Genomic DNA, 22,259 nt, shown 5'->3' on the forward strand with positions numbered 1-22,259 from the left:
TAATATCACTGAACAAAATGCCACTGCCATCTAAATTAAGTCTTCAGGAGGCGTTGCAACATTTTTGATAAGAGCCAAATTTAGCATAATAAGTAGTACTTAGCAAGCAAGCTAGCACTTGATTCAGTAATTTCTTGGTAGCTTTCTATGCCAATTTGTTCCAATAAATTGATACAACAAATTTTGATGCTACAACACATAGTTTGAAATAACATATAATAAGTACTCAAACCCCAAAATAATAGTATTCAAATCGTATGATCTTTTGAGAGCATTCACAGCGTAGTGTAATGGGGGGCTTCGCTCCATGACACAGTATTGAAGCCGTGTCATGGAGATTACACGCATAATGGATTGACACGGTATTGGAGCCGTGTCATGGAGATTACACCCATAATATCCACTATGCGTGTAATCCATGATGCTGTGGGACCCAAATAATTTATTTTTAAAAGCAATCATTTTTATGTAATATTATTTGAGGTATTCATTTAAAACTAGTATTCATTTTGTTATTATTTGTATTTTATTTGATTTAAATTATGTAATATTATGTTATGGAGTTCAACTAATTACATTTCGAATTATTAATTAAGTATGGATTATTATGATATCTTCGCATTCGAGGTATCAAATATTTGTTTAATTTTTTGCATAATTATTTTTGAAAAAATAACAATATATTATTTTTGAGAGATAGAAAAAGATATATTATTCAAACTTAAAAATTAATAATATCATTTTTAGAAAATAAAAAATTCAAAAGGTAAAAAATTTAATGAAAGTTAGTACTTTATTTTTTAAAAGTAACAAAATTATTTTTAAAAATTACTTTATATATTTATGAGATATGGGTTATGCATTATTAAAATAAATATTTAATTTAATTGTGGACCCATGCTATTACACCTTATGGAGTGTAATTCATTGTGAGTGAAAGTGTAATAAAAGAGGAGAAAGTGGAATGCTGACGTGACATATGAATTACACTCCACAAGGTGTAATAGCATTGTGGATACCCTAATAGCAACATGCACTATGGTGACTGTGACTGCAACATCCATTTCCCTCCTCCCTCATGCTAAAATGATGAACTAGAAAATACAGCAATTCTTTTGTGATTTGTTTCTATCTTTTGTACATTTTCATAAGAAAAGACGAGGAAAAAAATGATGGTACCTAGTAACCTCAAATGCATGGATACTCGAACTTTTTTTTTATCCTTAAGGATCTTACTTTGATTTGAAACCAAAAAAAAAATAAAAAATCTTACTTAAGGATCTTTTTTGATTTGAACCAAAAAAAAAAATTTCTTACTTTGATGCATGATGCATTGGACGGACTCTAGAAGAAACAGGCAGGATGGAAAGAATAGATAGACCCAAAAACTCAATGGAAAATGGCCTGCAGAATTGCCGCCAGAAAAGGAGAAGGCAGCAAGTGTTCCGTGCCAAATGACAAAAAAACGGACTGATCCGATGTTTTACTCCTTGCGTCGAATACATCGAACGCCTAGAATGTAGTTTCATCTTTCACATTTTCTACAGATTTTTGCTTTGAAAACCAACTTTTTAAGCACCTCTATTTTCGTACAACAACCGCCTTTGCCACGAAAACTACGCTTTAAGCATCAAAAAGACTTCTAAAAAAAGAAAAGATTTAATTTTGATGAGAAAGTAGGAAGAAAATAACAAAGTCTTATCAAATTTTGGTTTTTGATGGTTTTGCTGACTGGCCAATCAAAAGTTTTTTCCCATTATTTGACATTGAACAGACATGCAGCAGTTGTTGACTTCATTAAGGTGTGATTCCCATTAATTGTTGTTACTGTAGTTTCTCTGCATCTGTCTCTATCAATCCAGGCATTTTCTTAAGTTTTAAGTATGAGGACCATCGGTTTTCATGTGTAATTTCCTGGTGACTAGTAGTGTGGATATTCTTTCGTAGACTTTGGTATTTTCTATTGATTCTTGGCAATTTCTGATACCATTTGTATCGGAGTGATGGTCAAAGGATTTTCATAATTTATGGGGTTGTGCAGATCTCTTGCTGGATTTGGTGAATTGGGTTGTGGAACAGTTATGCCCATGTATGGAGATGGGACAGTGTTGGTTTTATGATCAGCCTGGCAAGGACAACAATAGAGGAAGATGGCTGATCAGAACTCATCTATGTCAGGGGTCAATTCCCACCTTGAGGTGAGTTTCTTCCATCTTGACTTTTATTTTGCATATTTATACGTGTCTATTTATAAGTCTCAAGGAGAAAATGATCTTATGAATTGTCCTACTTGCATGCAATCTTTGATTACTCTGTTAGCATTGCCACAATTTGGGAGAGTGGAGTAGGAAAGAGAAAGATAGTAAACATAGGAAGAGTAAACATGGGAAGTAAAAGAAAAAAACATCTGTTTTGTCCTTTAATCACTGCACTGTTATTCTTAAAATTCACAAACTTCCTTAGGAATTTTTAGTTGTTTACTTGATGAAAAAGATAAAAAATTTTCTGCTGTGTCTAGCTCTCAATTCTTTCCACCAAGCAGAAGGTAAATTTAGAGTTTGTGATTATAACAATTAATCTCAATCAAGTGAATCTAGAGGAATTAATGGGTTTGATAGTGGAAGAACTACCAATTGCCACTCCCAAATTGAATATCGGATGAGTTTTCAGGTCAGTGAAACAAGGGGGAAGGGGCTTGCGCAACTGTATTTTGGATTGCTGCTGCTTCTGCTAACATCAGGCTTCCTTCATGCTTACCAAAGTATGCATGCCCCATGTTTAACAGGCAGTAAACGTCGACATTTTATTTATTTTTCTAGCAAATTTCTAATAAGCTGTGTTGTATCATACTGACTTGAGGCCAAAGGAAGAACGGATGAGCTCTATAGCTATTTTGACAGAGCTTCTGTGACAGTATCTAACAAAAGCATATTGATTCATCAGATGGGATCTCTAGAGGGAAGATCGGTTCTTGAGCTTGAGGATGAGAGTCTCAGCAGCCCGAGGATGATTTCTATAAAGACATCTTCTCTTGATGCTGCTCCTCGCAGATATTTTTGTGATGTAGAAGAGATTAGTTGTAGATGTATACTTAGACGGGCATTCAACAGCATTAGAATTGTTCTCTTATCTGATAAGCTAAATATACTTGTCCTTTGTGGGCCTTTAGCAATACTGGTTGACAAATTGACAAGCCATCATGTAAGTCAGTCTCTTGCTCTCCCACCATTTACCAAACTAATTTCTGTAAGTTTTCCCATTCACCTGATCTTGTAAACTCTTTTTCAGGGATGGGTATTCCTTTTGAGCTTACTAGGCATCATACCTCTGGCAGAGCGACTGGGTTGGGCAACAGAGTAATGCTCACTACAAACCTATGACTATGTTCACTTTTTTTTTTTTTGGGGGTGTTAATATGCTAATCACATGAATGAGGCAGATCATCATTAGCTTGACCTTTGGACTGAATACAATGTGCTCCTGTATCATTGGCCATTTGGCCTGAGAAGAAAATCACATAGTGCTCTATAGCAGAGAGGAAGATTTTGTGCAAATCCATACTTCTGTTTTATTCCTACATACAGGACCTGTTTTATAGTAACCAACTACAAAGAATTTTCAAATTTGACATCAAGTCCATGTAACATAGGCTCTTGTTCATTTTGTCAGCCTCTGACAAATTTTCAGTGCCTGACAATTGTTAGCTTAATTTTTATGTAGGCAGCTGGCTTTCTTCACCGGACCTACAGGTTCTTCTCCCAACTGCTCACATTATCCTTTGCTATCTGTTTAGTTGGTTCTCTATTAGTTGTTAGCGTTCCTCTATGTCAGGATAGATGACCACTTTTTCCTTTTCACGTCATGCCAAAAATAACCAGTTTTGCTCAAGAATTCTAGTTTTGAAATGTTTCTTACTATGTCGAAAGGATCTGTAGAAAGGAAAGGTACAAGCTTCACAACTTATTTCCCTTCTCTTTAATAAGCTACTATTGTTGTGCCTTATATGTTACTGTTTTCCTTTATGTGTATGATATTGTATGAAGACTTTCTTCACTAGCCTGATCAAAGATAATGACATTGCCATCATTATATGCCATCTGCCTTCTAGATTCATCCTCTTCATCTTTGTAATCTATGTGGATGAGGTGGAATTCTTGTCTTAAATAGAATAACGGTTGGCATTTGTGTTTTTAAGATGATGTGATGTGAGAGTGAGACACACAAACAGAGGCATAACTGGCTCAACGGACAATAGTAACTCATTATCCTGCAGTTCCACTTCAACCAACCACATCAACTTGTTTGATGGCATGTCTCCCCGGTCTCGGTGGATAATTCAGACTAATACAATATTTTTTGCCTTCCAGCATGTTTTGCATATTGTGCTGCACTGCATCCCCCTTCTTGAATGTGGTTTGGCCGCATTTTTATTGCCTTTCCCATGGTTAAAACAAGAAATTTGTACCCATAAACTCATATAGCCATTTTCATATCTATTTTGTGCAGCTTTACTAACTCTTGAAAGTTATAAACCGACTTGTGTGCTATTACTGATTTCTCAAATTGTTTTGTTCAAATATTGCGAGAAGTCTCTACTAACTGCATGTGTTTTGGGTACCTATGGATGTTGGCAATGTCAATTTTGTATTCTCCATTAAATGCTTTCAGTTCCTGTGCAATGTTTATTAGCGTTTTAATCAGCAAAAACTTTGGTCCATATTTTGCAGTGGGAGGTCTTCTAAATGCTACGTTTGGAAATGCAACGGAGCTAATAATATCAATGTATGCACTGAGAAGTGGCATGATACGCGTTGTTCAGCAGTCACTTTTGGGCTCAATTCTGTCAAATATGTTGCTTGTGCTCGGCTGTGCATTTTTTGGTGGTGGTATTGTTCATTCTAACAAGGAGCAAGTGTTTGACAAGGTTGGACAACTACTTGATTTTACGTGTTGTAATATCCCTTTAGGGATGCTGTTCCATGGCTGCCTGAACAGTTGAAAATTTCCAAATTTTACTTGATAGGCAAATGCAGTGATGAATTCGGGGTTGCTCTTGATGGCAGTAATGGGCCTGTTGTTCCCAGCTGTCCTCCATTTCACACGAACTGAGTTACATTTTGGGAAGTCAGAGTTGGCCCTTTCAAGGTTTAGCAGCTGTGTTATGCTTGCTGCATATGGTGCTTATCTTTTTTTCCAGCTGACAAGCCAAAAGAACATGTATTCTCCAATTAATGAGGTTATTGCTGTTTTTGTTCAATAATAATATATTGTTTCTTCCATCTTGCACCATTAGGCACCTTTCTTGACTTTCATGCGACTAGGCATGGACCATGCAATAATGTTGCTATGTCCTCCCTCCTCCCCTCCCCAGCCCAAGAACCAGAATGCACAAGATATGTGAATTAGGTGCCTAATTGTTAAACTCTGCCTGGGAAGGAATGGTCATTGGTTTAAATTGACGGTTCACTAGAGTATAGAACTTTAGACAAATATCTTCTCTTCAGAATTATAGATAATACTGTTATTTATAGTACTGTGTATGAAGTTATTTTACAAGTTTCCAAAGGTATTCTCTTGGATTATCTTTTTTAATTTGTCCTTCTCCAATTTTGTGCTGGCAAGTTTTCTGATTTACATGGGATGTGTATTTAGTGGAATTTCAGAGTCAATGCTGGAGATTTACTCGATATAGTAACATGCATTACATATGACTCTACTTCTCTTCTTATTGTTTGGAGAGCAAAGTGTTGATTCTAAGACGTTATGTTCATTCAGGGAGAGAGTCAGGATGATAGCAATTCAGATGATGAAGAAGCCCCTCAGATTTCGAAATGGGAATCAATTAGCTGGCTATCAATTTTGACTGTATGGATATCAGTCCTATCCGAGTACCTAGTTAATGCAATAGAGGTTCATACATGTTTACAGTCTTTATACAGTTCAAGTTTTACAAATTTATTGTGGTTTTTCCTGGTACATTGCATACATGTCCTATGATTTGATGAGACATAAATGGCACAAGAAACACACACAGTATTTGCCCTATTAAAATACCTGCCATATTATCTTGCTTCGTCTTTTGTAAGGCATTCTTACATAGTCAGTTTCCAGGGCGCATCTGTTGCAATGAATATTCCGGTGGCCTTTATAAGTGTCATCCTGCTTCCCATTGTTGGTAATGCAGCAGAACATGCAGGAGCTGTAATGTTTGCAGTAAAAGACAAACTTGTGAGTTCTTGACTTGTTTACGTTTACTTGACATAGGTTCAGATTGGCATTAAAGTTGCTAATGTACCCGCAAAATTCCTGCAGGACATCTCACTAGGAGTAGCCATAGGCTCCTCGACACAGATTTCCATGTTTGGGGTAGGTGGTTAATTTATAAGATTGTTTGTAAACTCATTGGTGAACTGCTAAATGTAAGAGCATTGTAATATTTGCTGCAATGATTGCAGATCCCCTTCTGTGTAGTAGTTGGGTGGATAATGGGGCGTCCTATGGATCTGAACTTTCAGCTGTTTGAGACAGCCACACTCTTTATGACTGTGCTTGTAGTAGCCTTCATGCTGCAGGCATTCTTCTTTGAACTATTGCTTGGGTGTTTTTTCCTTGATTAATATTTCAATACTTAATATCTAATATGTGCTTGCATGCAGGAGGGAACATCTAATTACTTTAAAGGGTTGATGCTCCTTCTCTGCTATCTGATAGTTGCTGCAAGTTTCTTTGTACATATAGACCCCAAATCCATACGTAAGTTGTCTCTCTTTACAATGGGGTGGGGGTGTTGGGAGGCTGGCTTTGCTAAGGGCTTTCTTGATGATGCTCGAAATATGACACAATATAATTATTCTGCAGAGGACAAACCCAAAAAGACATAATAAGTCTACACAACATAGCATATTCATGGTCACAAGAAGGCTGGATTACAGATTCTGATCCTACAGCAGAAGATTCCTGCTTGAATTCATATGAGTTATGATGATTGATGAACCATTCTTTGCTGTCAGTTTTTACTTCTAGATATCGATGAGGTTTTTGCATCTCTTTTAAGGCAGCTAGCTGCTGGGTGATTTTATTGCCCTGTGGAAGGATGCTGGATGTTGAGAATGGTGTTTTTCATAGAAGTTAGACAACAGTGTAAACTGAATGTATACATAGTTTAATGAAGTAGATTGAAATTAAGGATTAAATGGAGTTGAGGCAATCCAAGAATGTACGGATGAGCTTCATTGACAATTTGATTACTTGCCAGAAAAAAAAATGTTGAAGGGATCAATTGTGTAGAAGTGGGAAGTATTTTTTTTTTTTGAACGTATCTTCTAACTAATTGTATGTAGTGGAAAGCAAGAATATATCTGATTCTGTAAAATTAGAAAGACAATTAGTAATTGTGTTTTCCTGCAATTTTTGAATAAAAATACTAGCTTACTTTGGGCGAAGCACTGAGGTGGAGAAAAATATCACTACTAATAAAAGCAAAAGCAAAATTAATACCAAGGAATTATAATACTTTATGTATACCTTTTTCGAACCATGCAAATACCGAGCAAAATAGGGTAAGGAGGGCAAAATGTTGTTTCTTAACCTATGTAACATGTTGCGATTATTTAGCTACTATGTTCACAGAAACAATAACTGTAAATGGATCTGAACAATTAGGAAATATTCAAGTACCTAAAAGAGCTAGCTATATCCAAGTTATTTTGTTGGAGTTGAGTCGTATGGCTTCCCATTTGTTATGACTTAGTCCCTTCATGGCAGATATTGGCGCTTATACCCTCTTCTTCTATATTTTTGAGAAAGAGAATTGATATATGACATATTCGAAACTGTTATCGATATGTAAATAATGCTTTAATAAGACACGATGATGGACAAAATAAGATACTGTACTCGAATACGATATCTTTCATTTACACTCTCTCCTTCTGAACCACCAAATTCATCCATCCTCTAAGACATACAATTGTTGTCATTGTGGACATATTTGGCTAAGAAGCAACTAAGTTATTGCCGTCCATAAGTTTTGACAACTCAATTATGGTTCACAAATAGTAGCTCTTAATTATTTTCTACATTTCATTCAACTAGAAAAGAAACTTTGTACGATATCAAATTTATGCTCTGTAGGATACAGTAGCATTTCTAACCCAATAAAAAAATGCAATTTTTACTCGTATAGTCTGACACTTTTCATCTCACTTTCAAAATGACTTACTTCTGATAATCAAAATGACTTACTTTTACTCACATCTGGTGTTCTGACCCTTTCCATCTCACTGTCAAAGTGGCTAATTTGGTATCAAACCACAATTGTAATCACATATCTTTCCTAATGTCGTCATGGAATCACTGCGTGATGATCTTTTATTGAGGGGAAATGGTCAAACCTGACATTTGTTTGATTTATACCCACAACCCAAGTCATTTATTTCCTTTATTAAAACCTATCCCACTTGTGAAGGATTTATTAGCCTGAAAATACTGGAAAGAAAATCAATACAGATGGTTGAATAACGTCCATTATGCATATAACTCTCAAAAAATTTATTCAGAAATGTAGAACCCAAATTTTAGAGTTCTAATAATAATCAATCCGTGCAGGGTTACAGAATTGAAGGGATAAAACAAACACTCAAAATATATGTGGGAGGGAAGAAAATAATAAACTCAACTCACAATATTATTAAAATTTCAAACAATGAAAAAAGTCACGCCATAATAGAAAACCTGACAAATTCTTTTAGACTCTCTCAAGAAAATAGTTTAAATTAATGTCCTATTTATAATTTATCAGATTTGTTGTAAGAGAAATCATTTACACAAGAAATTACCAAATAAAACACAAATTCTTAAATCATACAATTACTAAAAACGTGATTCCAATAAAACTAATAAATATATATATAAATAAATAAATATTTTTAGACTTGGTTTGGTATCCCAACAAGAAATGAGATGATGTCTCATATCTTGTTATTTGAGTCTGTATACTAATCCTGCTGGTGCATACTGTTGCTACTTTAGAACATACTCTACTGTTGTCATTGACAATTTTGGAGGTTCATGTCCATGCATGACTCCAAATCTAGAGGAAAAAAAGAAAAAAATGGAACGAAAATATGCCGCTGGTGTGTCTCATGGGCATTGTCCGTTACTTTTGCGATCAATGGATTCGTACTCGGTCAGTATCAGCTGAGTCACGTTGAGTTATATCTGAAACGAGTCCACCGATGACCGGGAGGGTCCGTTCAGGTTAGGAATCAATATGGTGGACACTTCGTACAGAATGCCTTTACTGCAATATGACTTCTTACAGAATGCTTCCCATCTAACCATGTAAACGATCCAAACACATATTCTCTGGCTGCACCAGCCTTTGTAGCTGTAATTGTGACGTTGAAGCTTTTCTGTTCACCAATTGTTGCAAAAGCAAGTGTTTTTGGTTGAACATCAACCGATAATCCAGCAGGGTTGCGAACATGGACGGTGTAAGTTGCTGGGGAGGAACCAACATTCTTCACGGTCCTAGTAACTGTGACTGAATCATTAAAATTCTGAACAGCTATTGCAGGGTAATTGAAGTTGTAGAGCTTAATTGGTGGCGGGCATGTGGCTGAGGCGTTTACTAGGAAAGCAAATTGGGATTGATTATAGCCCATTGAACATAGAAAGGTGAAGTAATCTTGGTCTGTTAGATCATAAACCAATCCAGGATCCATAGCACGGCTAGGAAGGATATGTCCTGCTCCGTAGGCAAAAGGTGTGCCCTTTGGATGAAGTTGATCATCTGACACTGTAATTGGCTTTCCAGTGTTATCCTGAGTTCTTGCTGTGAAGTGATTTCGAAACCAAATGTCAAAATGCTGATCAATAATAAAATTGTGTGCAGGGAGTGAAAGTTTAGACAGGGTTTTTCTCCAATTTGGATGGAGAGTTCAATAGTATAATGGTTTTTTTTTTTAAGTTCATGGGTTGTGAGGACTTGCCAGTGGTCATAATAGCTGATTTGATTGCTGCCGGACTCCAATCTGGATGGAGAGTTTTGAGGAGGCCGACAACACCAGCAACATGAGGGCATGCCATCGAAGTTCCTGTTTGTGCAAAATAGGGGACTCTTCGCTTATCGAAACCATAGCCATCGGATGCTGGCCCATGTGCTTCAGTGTAAGCAGCAATCACACTTACTCCGGGTGCAATGATATCAGGCTGATAAGCGTTGAAAATAGGAACGTATTAGAAAGATATCAGGGAGCATGGCATGACAAAGTAATCTAGCGGCTCAACTGACTAACCTTGAGGATGTCTTGAGCGACACCAGCAGGTCCCCTTCCTGAAAACCTTGCCACGGCTGGTGCTGGCTTTATACCCAGTTCAGTTGTTGGGGGAGTAATATAAGCAGTAGGATTTCTGCCAAAACATTTCAATATTCAGAAAAGAAAAAGGAAATGGAGAACAGATATATTTTGGTAAATTTTCTAGAATGAAAAAGAACAGGTTATTTTTGAATTGTGAGTAATTTCAAGTTATATGTTACTGTTGGATTGTTCCTCTTCAGTTGCATGACACGATAATGTTATTGGATGTCATCTTACCTCGTGGAATTAATATAAGCGTTAACTGCTTCTGCATCATCGTAAGAGATTTCCAAAGCAGGAAGAACATGAGCATCACTGATAACTTCATCCAAGCCCTTGTAATCGGCAAGAACCAATCCTACAGCACCAGCCATAGCAGCAGTTACGCCCTTGTCCAGCCTTCCAATTCCCCCACCTCGCAGGCAAACCAAGATCTTTCCCTTTGCTAGAGTAGGATCCAGTGCTCCATCCTTACATATATCACTGCAAGAAAAGGGAAATATCAAATATATTGCAGGTTATGAGGGAATCAAATCACATTTAGGAGTCCTAACAGATTCAAAAGCTTACGCGTCTAGATCTGATGCATTGGCAGCTTTAACAGATCTGGCAGGAACAATTGGAAAGAACGTGTTGTTTGGTAATACTTTATCCGAGAAGCTTTCTCCCTGTAGAGGATAATTTCTGATCAACGAATGCATCATGCAAACTAATGCCTATAAAGATTACTGACAGTTACAAAAGAACAGAAAAGAGAAAAAGAAAAAAAAACACTAACTCTGATTCGCAAGTTGTTGCCAAGGACAAGATAACTAGGAAACTGTCGATCCATGGTGCTTGCCCCAACTGTGATTTGCCAGGGTGCATCATTGTCTAGTGTATCAGGATTAGGACCATCATTACCGGCTGCAGCAACAACTACAATGCCACGCTTAACAGCATGAAGCGAGGCAATCGCAATGCCTCTAGTATAATCAGAGATTATTCCCCCTCCAACTGACAGTGAAATCACATCAACACCATCGTCGATAGCCATGTCGAAAGCAGCCAAAATATCTGCCATTTGGCAGCCTTCACCTTGGCAAGCCCTGTAAGCTGCTACTCGAGCTCTTGGTGATCCACCTTTTGCTGTTCCATTTCCTAACCCAAATAAATTTGCTCCGGCTACAAAATTACCACCAGCTGTGGATAAGGTATGGGTTCCATGGCCTGCAACGTCTCGTGGTGAGTTAAAAACACTTCTATTTGCATTTGGTGTCAGCATGCTAAAAAATCCTTCGCTGAAGTATCTTGCTCCGATGAGTTTCCTTCATACATAGTTGGCAACAAAGTCAACCAGAGCATATTATGTGGAAGTTAATTTTGACTTCAAGTAGGCTGAGGCCTATGAGATTGGCTTTCGTGAAAGCAGAAAAAGTTTTATTAAAGTAGAATGCGTTATTTCTTAACTCCGAACTTCTTTTAGTTGTTTGAGTCCGATATGGAAGTTCAGTCCCCAAATTTTAGTGCAAAGAAAGGAAACCAATTCCTTTGAAGAAAACCAGAATATTTACATTGGCAATTCCTTGAATCTTCACTAATTGTGCATGATAAAAATAGGTAATGGTCAAATTTTGAGGTACCAGTTGTCTGATACAGAAAAAACAAATATTTAGATTTTTAAGCAATCTTAGTGGAGGATCCTTTTAGGAATTATCTGTTTAGGAGGAAACCATATGGTTCAACTTGAAGATGACTTTCGGTAAGAGTAGAGACTAACTGACTTTACAATTTACTATGATTTCTGTTAAAGGTTGAAACTTTTTTATGTTCTTGTAGTAATTATTTCAATTAATCGAGACCAAAACACATTGTCATTCAAGTATAAGCATCATACAGAAGTATAGATATCGAGACTTCAGGCAATAAAGTTACTCCTTTTCAAGTGAAGGATCAATTGTAGTTCAAACCAAGAGTCTTCTAGGACTCAGAGAAAATCTAGTTCTCTTCAACTTCCTATAATGTGTTTTACATAGGATCTGCAACTAATAAGAAATGAAAACCTTTTTAAATTTTCAAAGGATATGAAATAAATAATTTCTCTGGATCTTTAAAGGAAAAAGAATTGTACTGTGATGCTTTGATAGATACAAAGTAATTAATGAAAGTTAACAGATAAAGAGATCAAGGTGAAAAGAGAAATCTGACCTATTGCACTTAAAGGTTGAATCATTCTCATTTTGACAAATTCCTCTCCACCTTGCTGGAATCGGTCCGTATCCTTCATCACTGAAGCTTTCTGATTCTGGCCAGACACCTGTTTGAATCCCGTAAAAGGAAGAATAAGGGTGGACAAAGCCAGTAAGAGACAGCAATTGCTAAACGGAAATGAAGAAAAAAGTAAGAAGAAAGAAGTCTGATCCTTCTTTCTGGTTTGGCTCTATCGCCAATTAAGTTATCTTTGATTTCATCCCATCTTGTTGAGGCCTGTGAGCTAATGTCTTGTACTCTTGCCATTTTTCAACTTATGAGCATATTAATCCAGCCAATTAGCTATGCAAATGCACAAATGCGGATGCTATGATCCATCAAAAGGTTTGTTTGAGATGAAACTTTAGACTTTGTGACCTGCAGGTACCGTTCCAAACTGAAAATGTTGCATCTGAGGAAGTCAAATTGTTTTCTGCCCAAGTACGAGGATGACAGAACAATGCGCCGAGCCAGTTACAGATGCACATGCTGGATACTCTTTTATTTTTAGATATTTTCAATGTTCAACTCTGATGGCCTCAACTATTTACACTTCACACCAAATTATTAAGGGTACAAAAAACTAGGTAGGGAAATCTGAACCAGTCACAGCTAAACAACCAGGCTACTTCTGCTACGAGCTTCCAAATTGTCACTGCCAAATCTCCTCCTGTTTTGTCCCTATGGTAATGCAGAATGCGACTTCAATTTTTAGAAGGGGTTACAGTGCCAATTGCATTTCTCAAACAAGCAAATTTGTAGTGACTGCACAGTCAACCATGCTTGACGATGACTACCTAGATTAGATGGTAGGTCATTCCAGCACCATAAACAAGATTTAGAAAAACGAAAATCATATACTGTTGATGATTATTATGAGTAACCTTTTTGCGTGCATCTTTGGCAAAAATGAGATGAACGTAAGAAGTAATTCTGTTGTATAATCAAGTCAATGTTCTACGTGCAAGTTATTAGTTGCATACTCTGATTGCACAAGGAAAAAGACAACACAAGAATCTTGAGAAAAATTTCTGCCTATTAACTACACATCAGGCTGCTGATTTGGATACATCTATTGATCAATTGGTAAGATACATGACTTGCATTATTCCAGAACTAGATGGTTTTTCCATTTTAGTATTCCCAGATGAATTATGAATAAACTCAGGTTCAATGACGAAGTCATCAAGAATGCATTTTGCTGAAACAAATTTTTAATAAATCCAAGGGAGCTAATCAACTCACCAGAGTCAATATTGGCAATGATGGTGTCTTCACCAAATCTTGCCTGAGCCCATGATGGCTGGATTTGGCCATTTTGCTCAAGCCCCAGAAACTCCCATGACCTGGTTGTGTATAATTTGATTTGTTCGCTCAAGAAAACTGATAGAACATCCGGATGTTCTGAATTGTCATGAAAGCCAAGTCAACCTTTATGCACAAAAAGTAGAATAAAAACAGCTATCCAATAAACAATAGCATAAGAAGAAGCACTTCCAAATTTCGTACTTGATATCTCAGCAGCTTCTGCCTCATCAAGTATTGCAGCAAAGCCATTAATATGTCTTGTATAAGAGTAGAAAATTGCGTCTTTTGCCTTTTCGCTGCTGTTATTAGTGGAAGTTAAAACATAAAAAGCAGCACATTAGACATTGAATTAAGGGGAAAAAAAGAAAAACAAAGGACTTCAGCTTCTTCATGAGAAATACACACTTCCATACCTCCCCAAGAATGATCCAAGAAGCGAATAATGGGATTCTCTTGTTCTATCATATTCAACAGCTGAGACTTCTACATTTTGATCACGTGAATGAGATCCCAAGTAGACTATGTAAGGCTGCGAAACATAAATTAAAAAGAAGAAAATTATTTTGTTCAACAAAATAATTCTAACTGAGTTATATATTTAAGGCAAACAAATTTTGATTTTTTTATTTACCTTTTTTGTAGCAAAAGAGGGACTGAATAATGCTGAAAAAAGAAGGGGAAGTAAGAAAAGGGTTGAAGCAATAGTTCTCATTGCTTCCTTTTCTTGGAAACCTTAATTTCCTCCTCCTTTTAGTGCTCCCACAAGAAAGAATTGTTCAGGGATGCTCCAGTCCAGACATATGTAGCTATTTATAGTTTTTCAGTTATTATGTGGCAGTTATTATAGTTATTTGTTTTATAGAGAAAACGGAGGAGGAAACAATCGATTATAACTGTCCTGTCCTGATCTCTATATCTTCGTAAGAGAAAATGAAGGAGAAATCAACCAATTAGGATTCTCCTACTTGTGTAATATCTTCGAAGACAGAGTTGTTTATTTTTCCCCATTTCCTGATAATTAAGAAATGGAATCTTATTTAGCATGCAACTTTCAAGCTCGAATTTTCGCATTGTAAAGTATATATGGTGGTCCATCAGTCTTATCCATCTAATTTCCAAATTTATCTAAACTACGAACAACTCATTGCTTCACGCTTAACCCTGCCAAGATTTACACTGCTGAAAGATCCAAAACAAGATTTCAAGGTCTTCGAAATTAGGCCCCGTAGAAGAACAGTCTCATTCAAGTGTCCTGAAACAACTTTGTCACTAAATCCAGAAGTGTAGTACTTGTTCAAAATGAAGCATCATGATTTGAAATGCCCCTGGACACACACAGGCTGCAATATTGACTCAATGAATCTTTTCCTCATCTCAATTTTACCGGTTGATTACAGCAATACACGAACTGAAATGGCAACAAGTAAATGTGGTGTAGATAGAGAAAAAAATCTGGTGCCAATTTTGTAATTGTTTCTGCGTCAAAATTGTTATTTTATCGGAGAGATATGCAAAAGATTCTTGCTTGTATCGATTGCAATATGCAAGTGATTAAAATAATGAGAAAATGCAACTTAATTGGAACTGTGATTTTTATACATCTTATTTACAGACACTATTTATAACCCATAATATTACAAACCTATGTGACAGTAACAAGTCAATCACAGGGAAACAAATACAAGACTCCAAATAGAGATAAAACTAAAAAAAAAAAAAAAACAGAAGAGGTTTAGGGGTCTATCTTGATCATCAAATTGCATCTTCCTGTGTTTTTGTGATAAGATTAGCAGCTAACTTTCTATCTATGGAAAGAATGTATTGTTTGGCAATTTTTTATCTGAAAAACTCCCTCCCTGTAGGGAAGAAATATCTAATCAGGAAAAGCATCTTGTAGAATATGCAAGGAAATTAAACTCAGAACACAAAACTTAAAGATAGAAAACAAACTGTTGTGCTCATATTGTTGCCAAGGATAAGATTAGCAGCAAACTTTCTATCTATGGTGCTTGCCCCAACTGTGATCTGTCAAGATGCAGCATTGGAAACAGTAGCAGGATCAGGTCCTTCATTTCCTGCTGAGCAGACCACTACAATTCCATGCTTAACGGCATCAAATGAGCCAATTGCAATACTATCTTCATAATATTTGCGAGCATCTCCTTCAAGTGATACTGAAATTACATCAACTCCATCAAAGATAGCCATATCAAAGCCAGCCAAAATATTAGCATCAAAGCATGAGCCTCCATTCGGTATTCTAGGCCCACAGACCTTGTAAGCTGCAACTCGAGCTTTTGATGATCCACCTTTTGCAGTTCCATTTCCTGATCCAAATAAACTTGCCCCAGGCACAAAATTACCCGCAGCTGTTGATAAGGTACGGGATCCATGCCCTTCATAGTCTCGCGGTAAGTGGGTTAAACTCATACTCACAGGATCTCCACTTCCAGCTAATTATCCTTTGTTGAAGTATCTTGCTCCAATGAGTTTTCTTCATATGCAGTTGGTAATTATGTCAACGAAAGCACATGAGTTCTTAATTTCCTATAAGTCTATAACTTGTTACTGAGAATTTTCAACTTCTCCATGTTTATGAAAAATATCTCTAGATCTTGAAGGGAAAAGGAATATATAAAAGCTGTTGGATGAGATGAAAAAAATGGACAGAAATATGACCCGTTGCATTTAAAAGACGGATCATAGTCATTTTGACAGATTCCTTTCCACTTTGCTGGAACTTGTCCGACCCTTCCACTGAAGCTTCTTGATTCTGGCCAGACACCTGATTGAATCCCATAAAGCAACAAATGTGGCTGATGCTACTCTTATAGTCATTTTCCAGCTTCTATGCATTTTATTGCAGCCAGTTGGATATAGACGTGCATGCTATCGTTGTTACAATCATCAAAGTATCTAGTTTGGATGGTTAGAGGATGTGGCATGTACCATTGTACTAGTAATTTCCTGTGCTGGCGTGACCTTTTAACGGTTTGTTTTTCTCTTTTGAGAAAATATATACTTCTAAAACCTCTTGCATTATGATTCAGAAACTAATGATTTCAATCTCCCTATGTAACTGAAATACATTCCTCTGCGTGCAATTGCTGGCATGGAAGCTAGAGCAGTTTCCGACCAAAGAAGATACTATCTGACAGGCTTTAGTGGACTAGAAGACCTTTTCAGAGTTAAATCTATAAGTTTTCAAGGATCCAAGATGATTACATAACTATGTGCTTGTATATGCCTTTCTGTGACGCAAATGTTAAAAACTGAATTGCAAATCCCAATTTCAGCATTTTAATGATAATAATAATTGACTCAAGTCCAACGCTGAATTCACCAATATTGCATTTTTCCAAGAAGGATGCCTAATAAATTTAAGGGACCCAAGAAAACTCACCGGAGTCAAGGTTGGCAATGATGGTGTCTTCACCAAATCTGGCTTTAGTCCATGATGACCCGACTTGGCCATCATGTTCAAGTCCAAGAAAGTCCCATGACCTGGTTGTGTGTAACTTTCTTGGTTTGTTAAGAACACTGATAAAACATCCGGATGTTCTGAATTGGAATGAAAATATTAAATCCAGAGTTGCGCACATTATTGAATTTAAAAAGCAGCCCACACAGAAGACAAGATGCAGCACTGCAAACTGCTCACTAGATATCTGGTCAACTTCTGCCTCATCAAGCCATCAATATGTCTTGTTAATTGCTTCTTTAAGAACATGGACTTAAGAAACGTACCTTCCCAAGAATGATCCAAGAAGCACGTAATGGGAATCTCTTGCTTTCTCATAGTATTCAATAGCTGAGACTTCTAATGGTGAATCACGGGCATCAGATCCTAAGTACACCACATAAGACTAGTACACATAAACAGCCACATCATTTAACTTAGCAAATCATCTTTGATCAATTTGCTAAAGCAGTTGTTGAAGGCAGACAAAGTAACAAGAATACAAAAGTATCTATGATCACCTGCTTCTTAGCATAAGTGGGACTAAGTAATAATGATGCTAGAAGGAAGACGAAGCAAATGACTGAAGCACTAGTTTTCATGGTATCTCCTTTTGGTATTTGCTCCTTTTCTTGGAAAAAGGAACTCCTTGCTTCCCTCCCCTTCTTCCGAGTTCTCTCACACCCAAAAAAAAAAAAGAATGATTTTTAGAAAAATATAGGATTCTCCCATGCAGACTTAACATTTTAATTAATGGTAACTTTGTTTCGAAAGAATATGAAGGGGGAACGATGACTTATAACTGTCCACAGTATCTATCTTTATCTTTCAAAGTTAAAAGGGCAAATTACATTTTAGCCCCTTGTGGTTTTCGCAAAAACCACATAACCCCCCATCGTTCAAAAAGCTATACATAAACCCCCTGTGGTTTGGGTTGAACTGGCAAATAGACGGAAAGCACCCACCGTAACGATTCGTGGGCAAAACGCGCCTGTTCTTCTGGTAGCAGTAGGAAACATACCCATATTACCCCTGACCAATTTGACGTACCCAATAAAGCCTAGATGGGTGCTCCTCATCTCTTTCCATCTTCCGAAATACTTTATTGCTGACTTTGCACTGAAAGTTGGTGAAGGAACCCAAGATAGAGAACAAAAGAAAAATAAGAAGAAATGCCGTGAAGATAGAAGCTGAACAAACCTGCAATTTTCGTTCAACTGGTGAGGCAGTGATGATAAGGTTTTATAAATGACTATTTTATAAATGACTGTTAAGGTTTTATAAATGACTGTTTTAGTTCTTGGATTGCACCTTACCTCCAAAATTTGGGAATTTACCCAAATTTTCCATTTTCTAATATTCCTACAAATATGCAAAATTATGCATATCCCTCAAATCTACCCAATATTAATGTTTTGTTAAACTCTAAATAACAAAAATATGAAATATATTATTTAAATATATTTTAGTTACACACAAGTTGGACGGGTAACTAGTGTGTCAGAGAGTTGACATAATCTCCTTAAACCCGCATGCGGGTTTAAAGAGTATTCGGATATTCTCATATGCACCTATGCAAATCGAACCAACCGGATATCTTATCCGTATCCCATTTTTTAAAATAAAAATCTTATAAATTTGAAAAATAAAATCAAATTTAGATGTATTAGGGTTTTAAAAATATTATATAAGTGATAAAAATTTTATAAATTGTAAAAATAAAATCAAATTTAAATAATTAAATGTTATATTTGCATAAGAAATAATACAATAATCATAATAATGATAATACAATAATATTGGTGTAATAAAACTGCCATTAATTTAAATATTTACTTATAATGCCCAAAGAGCCTAATTACCAATTTTTTCTTCTCGCGCTCAAATATAACATTAACCCGCATGCGAGCTAACCTTGAAATAGAAAAAACACAGAATCCCGCTTGCGGGTTTCAACGTTATTATGCAGGCGGGATTTTCTTTACTCCCGAATGCAATTTTCTTTACCCTAATCTTAATGCATAAATTCAATTCTAGTCGATAAAATATTCTATGCTTAAATATGATAATACAGATTGTCCCAAAGCAGCAAAATTTTAAATTAATCAACGCTTAAGCAAAATAATCACTGATTTATTAACTTTCCAATGCCCGATAGTTTCTGTTCAAAAACCATGCAAGTGCATCTTATATGCTAAAATGATGTCAAAAAACTTACCAGATGCAACAACAGCTTTCGTGATGCTCTTTCACAGCTACTTTTTGGTCTTCAATGGTAGATCTTTGTGGGTTAAATTTCTCTCCTTCATTCGGTGGTCATGTTTTTCTCTCCTTTTCTCACGACAAAGACAGAACAAGGAAGAATCTGACTCATCTGCTTCCTTTTTGTATTTATATTAGGGTAATTTGGACATTTTGCCCACGAATCGTTACGGTGGGTGCTTTCCGTCTATTTGCCAGTTCAACCCAAACCACAGGGGGTTTATGTATAGCTTTTTGAACGATGGGGGGTTATGTGGTTTTTGCGAAAAGCACAAGGGGCTAAAATGTAATTTGCCCAAGTTAAAATGAAGGAGTTGAGCAATGGTATTCGTCCTCCTGATTGAACTTTTAGGACTTTACATATGTGTAGAAGTAGAACACGCCCTTTAATTATGTCGCAATTTTGTCCTAGAGGACTCCCCAGTCCAAGATGTAACCAGGATTTCCTTACAGGCGAACAAACTAATGAATATGGACAGGAACATATTGTTAATGTCGGTTTGAAGTGGTCTAGATTTTCCTTGAAAAAGGAACCTGATTACTCTAAAGAATCTTGCTGGAAATGGCCGAACTAGAATCTTTTTGAACATATTGTCTAAACATTCAGGTCTTAGCATCTATTACATGTCTAAGAGGAATATGATCTAACTAGTGCTAATTGGTATTAGAATGTAGTAATTAAAGAAAATGTAAATTATCTTTTAGCTCAATCATGCTTTAGCATTTTTTCACTCAATTCTCTTGTACATTCAATAAAAACGGCACTAAAAAATTAAAAATAGCGCCCCCTTCTTTGGACTAAAGTTGCACTGTTATTTTTCTGATAAAATTAACAATAAAGGTAGATTTGGTATTTGATTTTTTTCCCCTTTTTTGACTTTTAAAATTTGTTTTGTACATGTTTTCTCAAGTCAAATTGCTAGATTTTTACAAAAAAAAAAAATGAATGGGTCAGTTAGATTCTTCAAAAGTTACCGGGTCAAGGTGATACCTTTCAACAACTTCCGTCTCGTCTCACCCAAGCTCCCCTCGTTCTCTCTCTTCACCTTCCTCATCTATTTTTCTCTGAATTCTTCACTTGCTTTTCACCCTCTCTCCTACCTTATCAAGAATATTAATTGATGGTCAGATACCAATATTGGTAAGGATAGAGTGACATTACTCTGAAAGGAATATAATGTGTGGGATTGAGGGAAAGGATGGAAAACAAAGGATTTGATCAGGGGAAAGAGTTCATAGATCAATTTTCTGGGAATTTTTCAAGGAAAGAAAGGAAGGCAAATGGGAAAATCTTAAATACAACATTTGTCCCTTAAACATATTTCGAAAAGATTAAAAAAAAAAAAAAAAGGAAAGGACACATAAAGTCCAACATCAATGACATTTTCTATCCGCAAAACACTTGAGAAAACTTGGAGAGAATCCCTCCTATCCTTATCATTTACAAAGGAATGTATAGTAACGATGATATTCCATAATCTAGGCATCATTACCTCATTCCTGTAAAATAATGATTTCTGATAGTCTCAACTCTTAATCATTGTTCTTGTAATGGGATTCTTTTTCCTTACTGGACTTGTGATGAATCTGCAAAAGTTTTTGTTGAATTCAACAGCATAGAAGCTTAATTAGGGTACACGTTGGAGGTCTTTCCTCATCCTGGATATTTGCCCAAATTCATATCACAAGCGGGATCATAGATTATCTTGTGTTCGGTTGTCCATGTTTTGAACTTCTAAACGTTGAAGTAGATTTACAAGTCTCTTTGTAAAAGAGCCCCGCCTATTCGTGTTACGACCTCCAAAACGGTTCATGGTTTTACGTAAGAAAAAGACTTGCTCAGGGTCGATGCATGAAACACCTTAACTTACTAGCTAGCACCTCCCAATTCCCAAAAGGCCCAACTTTCATATCAAGAATTAAACAAGCTCATCGTTAACGATGGGAGATCGGTCACCTTAAGCGAGACCTCCTAAAACACCAAAAGTAATGCTACAGAACAAACTCTTTTTTTTTTTTTTTTTGTTCACACAGAAAAGAATATTTGAGCAATGAAGAGCGAATATAGACAGAATTTTCCCATTAAAGACTGAGCTTTCACTGAGGACTATGCTCCGAATTTAATGTTGCTGTTTAATTTCGAAGCTTGACAAATTTACGCTTCTTTTATTGGTGGCCTTAGAGACTGCTATTGTCCACCAGTTTTACTATCAATTGGTTCTTCCTTCTGATCAAACCTTGTCATAAAATATCTCAAGTATCCATTGCTGAGTTACGCTATATGTGCCACTAGTGCCAGGATATGACAATAACCCCTGAAGACTAAGAAGTAGTTTAAGATTTGTGGAGTAGATATTGTTGCAATGAAAGAAGATGCAATTTCTTAGAAAATGTAGCTGCCCTTTTCAGAAGAATATTCAAACCGGCCAAGAGAAGCAACTGTGTAGTTTATCCATGCTTACAATATCATAAACCAAAAGATTACGTCCATGCTTACAATATCATAAACCAAAAGATTACGTCCATGCTTACAATATCATAAACCAAAAGATTACGTTTCTTACAAGCAAAGTTGACTCTTCATAACTGACAGTGAAAACAAAGGCTCACTTTGACATAGTATATAAGGATGCATATTT

The 22,259-nt window shown here is 36.3% G+C and overlaps 2 protein-coding genes and 1 pseudogene across 6 annotated transcripts; 1 reads left to right on the forward strand and 2 right to left on the reverse strand.

Annotated features, from left to right (window-relative positions):
• Positions 1 to 1,347: 1,347 nt before the first annotated feature.
• On the forward strand, positions 1,348 to 7,289 carry LOC113688998 (vacuolar cation/proton exchanger 3). Of its 4 annotated transcripts, none has more exons than XM_027206825.2 (13): positions 1,348 to 1,802; positions 2,042 to 2,198; positions 2,944 to 3,201; positions 3,289 to 3,356; positions 3,721 to 3,749; positions 4,728 to 4,924; positions 5,024 to 5,236; positions 5,776 to 5,910; positions 6,112 to 6,228; positions 6,313 to 6,366; positions 6,456 to 6,572; positions 6,657 to 6,753; positions 6,859 to 7,289. In XM_027206825.2, exons 2-13 carry the CDS (start codon positions 2,151 to 2,153, stop codon positions 6,879 to 6,881), a joined length of 1,356 nt encoding a protein of 451 aa, XP_027062626.2. In that variant the 5' UTR covers positions 1,348 to 1,802; positions 2,042 to 2,150; the 3' UTR covers positions 6,882 to 7,289. The 4 variants fall into 4 exon arrangements, with proteins under 4 accessions (XP_027062626.2, XP_027062625.2, XP_071905107.1 ...); XM_027206824.2 differs by lacking the exon at positions 1,348 to 1,802 and adding an exon at positions 1,809 to 1,953; XM_072049006.1 differs by lacking the exon at positions 1,348 to 1,802 and adding an exon at positions 1,809 to 1,953 and having other exon boundaries at positions 5,776 to 5,865.
• A 1,600-nt stretch (positions 7,290 to 8,889) lies between these two features.
• Positions 8,890 to 19,861, reverse strand: LOC113689558 (subtilisin-like protease SBT5.3). 2 transcript variants are annotated; one of them, XM_072049007.1, is made up of 14 exons: positions 19,577 to 19,861; positions 17,880 to 18,558; positions 17,646 to 17,745; positions 17,302 to 17,459; positions 14,312 to 14,427; positions 14,100 to 14,197; positions 13,836 to 13,994; positions 12,549 to 12,657; positions 11,140 to 11,668; positions 10,932 to 11,029; positions 10,599 to 10,844; positions 10,299 to 10,413; positions 9,993 to 10,212; positions 8,890 to 9,835 (listed from the first exon to the last, which is right to left on the reverse strand). In XM_072049007.1, exons 3-14 carry the CDS (start codon positions 17,695 to 17,697, stop codon positions 9,267 to 9,269), a joined length of 2,469 nt encoding a protein of 822 aa, XP_071905108.1. In that variant the 5' UTR covers positions 17,698 to 17,745; positions 17,880 to 18,558; positions 19,577 to 19,861; the 3' UTR covers positions 8,890 to 9,266. The 2 variants fall into 2 exon arrangements, with proteins under 2 accessions (XP_071905108.1, XP_071905109.1); XM_072049008.1 differs by lacking the exons at positions 17,302 to 17,459; positions 17,646 to 17,745; positions 17,880 to 18,558; positions 19,577 to 19,861 and adding an exon at positions 14,530 to 15,339.
• LOC140006346 (subtilisin-like protease SBT5.3) lies at positions 15,473 to 16,736 on the reverse strand (annotated as a pseudogene).
• Positions 19,862 to 22,259: the final 2,398 nt, after the last annotated feature.

Source organism: Coffea arabica, chromosome 5e (assembly GCF_036785885.1).
Source record: "Coffea arabica cultivar ET-39 chromosome 5e, Coffea Arabica ET-39 HiFi, whole genome shotgun sequence".
In the NCBI taxonomy this organism is placed as follows: Eukaryota; Viridiplantae; Streptophyta; class Magnoliopsida; order Gentianales; family Rubiaceae; genus Coffea; species Coffea arabica.

Coding starts and splice junctions, on each gene's coding strand:
- LOC113688998 (XM_027206825.2), top strand. CDS start 2,151: ATGGCTGATCAGAACTCATCTATGTCAGGGGTCAATTCCCACCTTGAG. Junction 3,750..4,727: donor TTTCTTCACCGGACCTACAG/GTTCTTCTCCCA, acceptor CATATTTTGCAG/TGGGAGGTCTTCTAAATGCT. Junction 4,925..5,023: donor AGGAGCAAGTGTTTGACAAG/GTTGGACAACTA, acceptor TTTACTTGATAG/GCAAATGCAGTGATGAATTC.
- LOC113689558 (XM_072049007.1), bottom strand. CDS start 17,697: ATGAGAAAGCAAGAGATTCCCATTACGTGCTTCTTGGATCATTCTTGG. Junction 14,198..14,311: donor CTTGGATCATTCTTGGGGAG/GTATGGAAGTGT, acceptor CACTAATAACAG/CAGCGAAAAGGCAAAAGACG. Junction 10,845..10,931: donor AATGCATCAGATCTAGACGC/GTAAGCTTTTGA, acceptor CTTTTCTTGCAG/TGATATATGTAAGGATGGAG.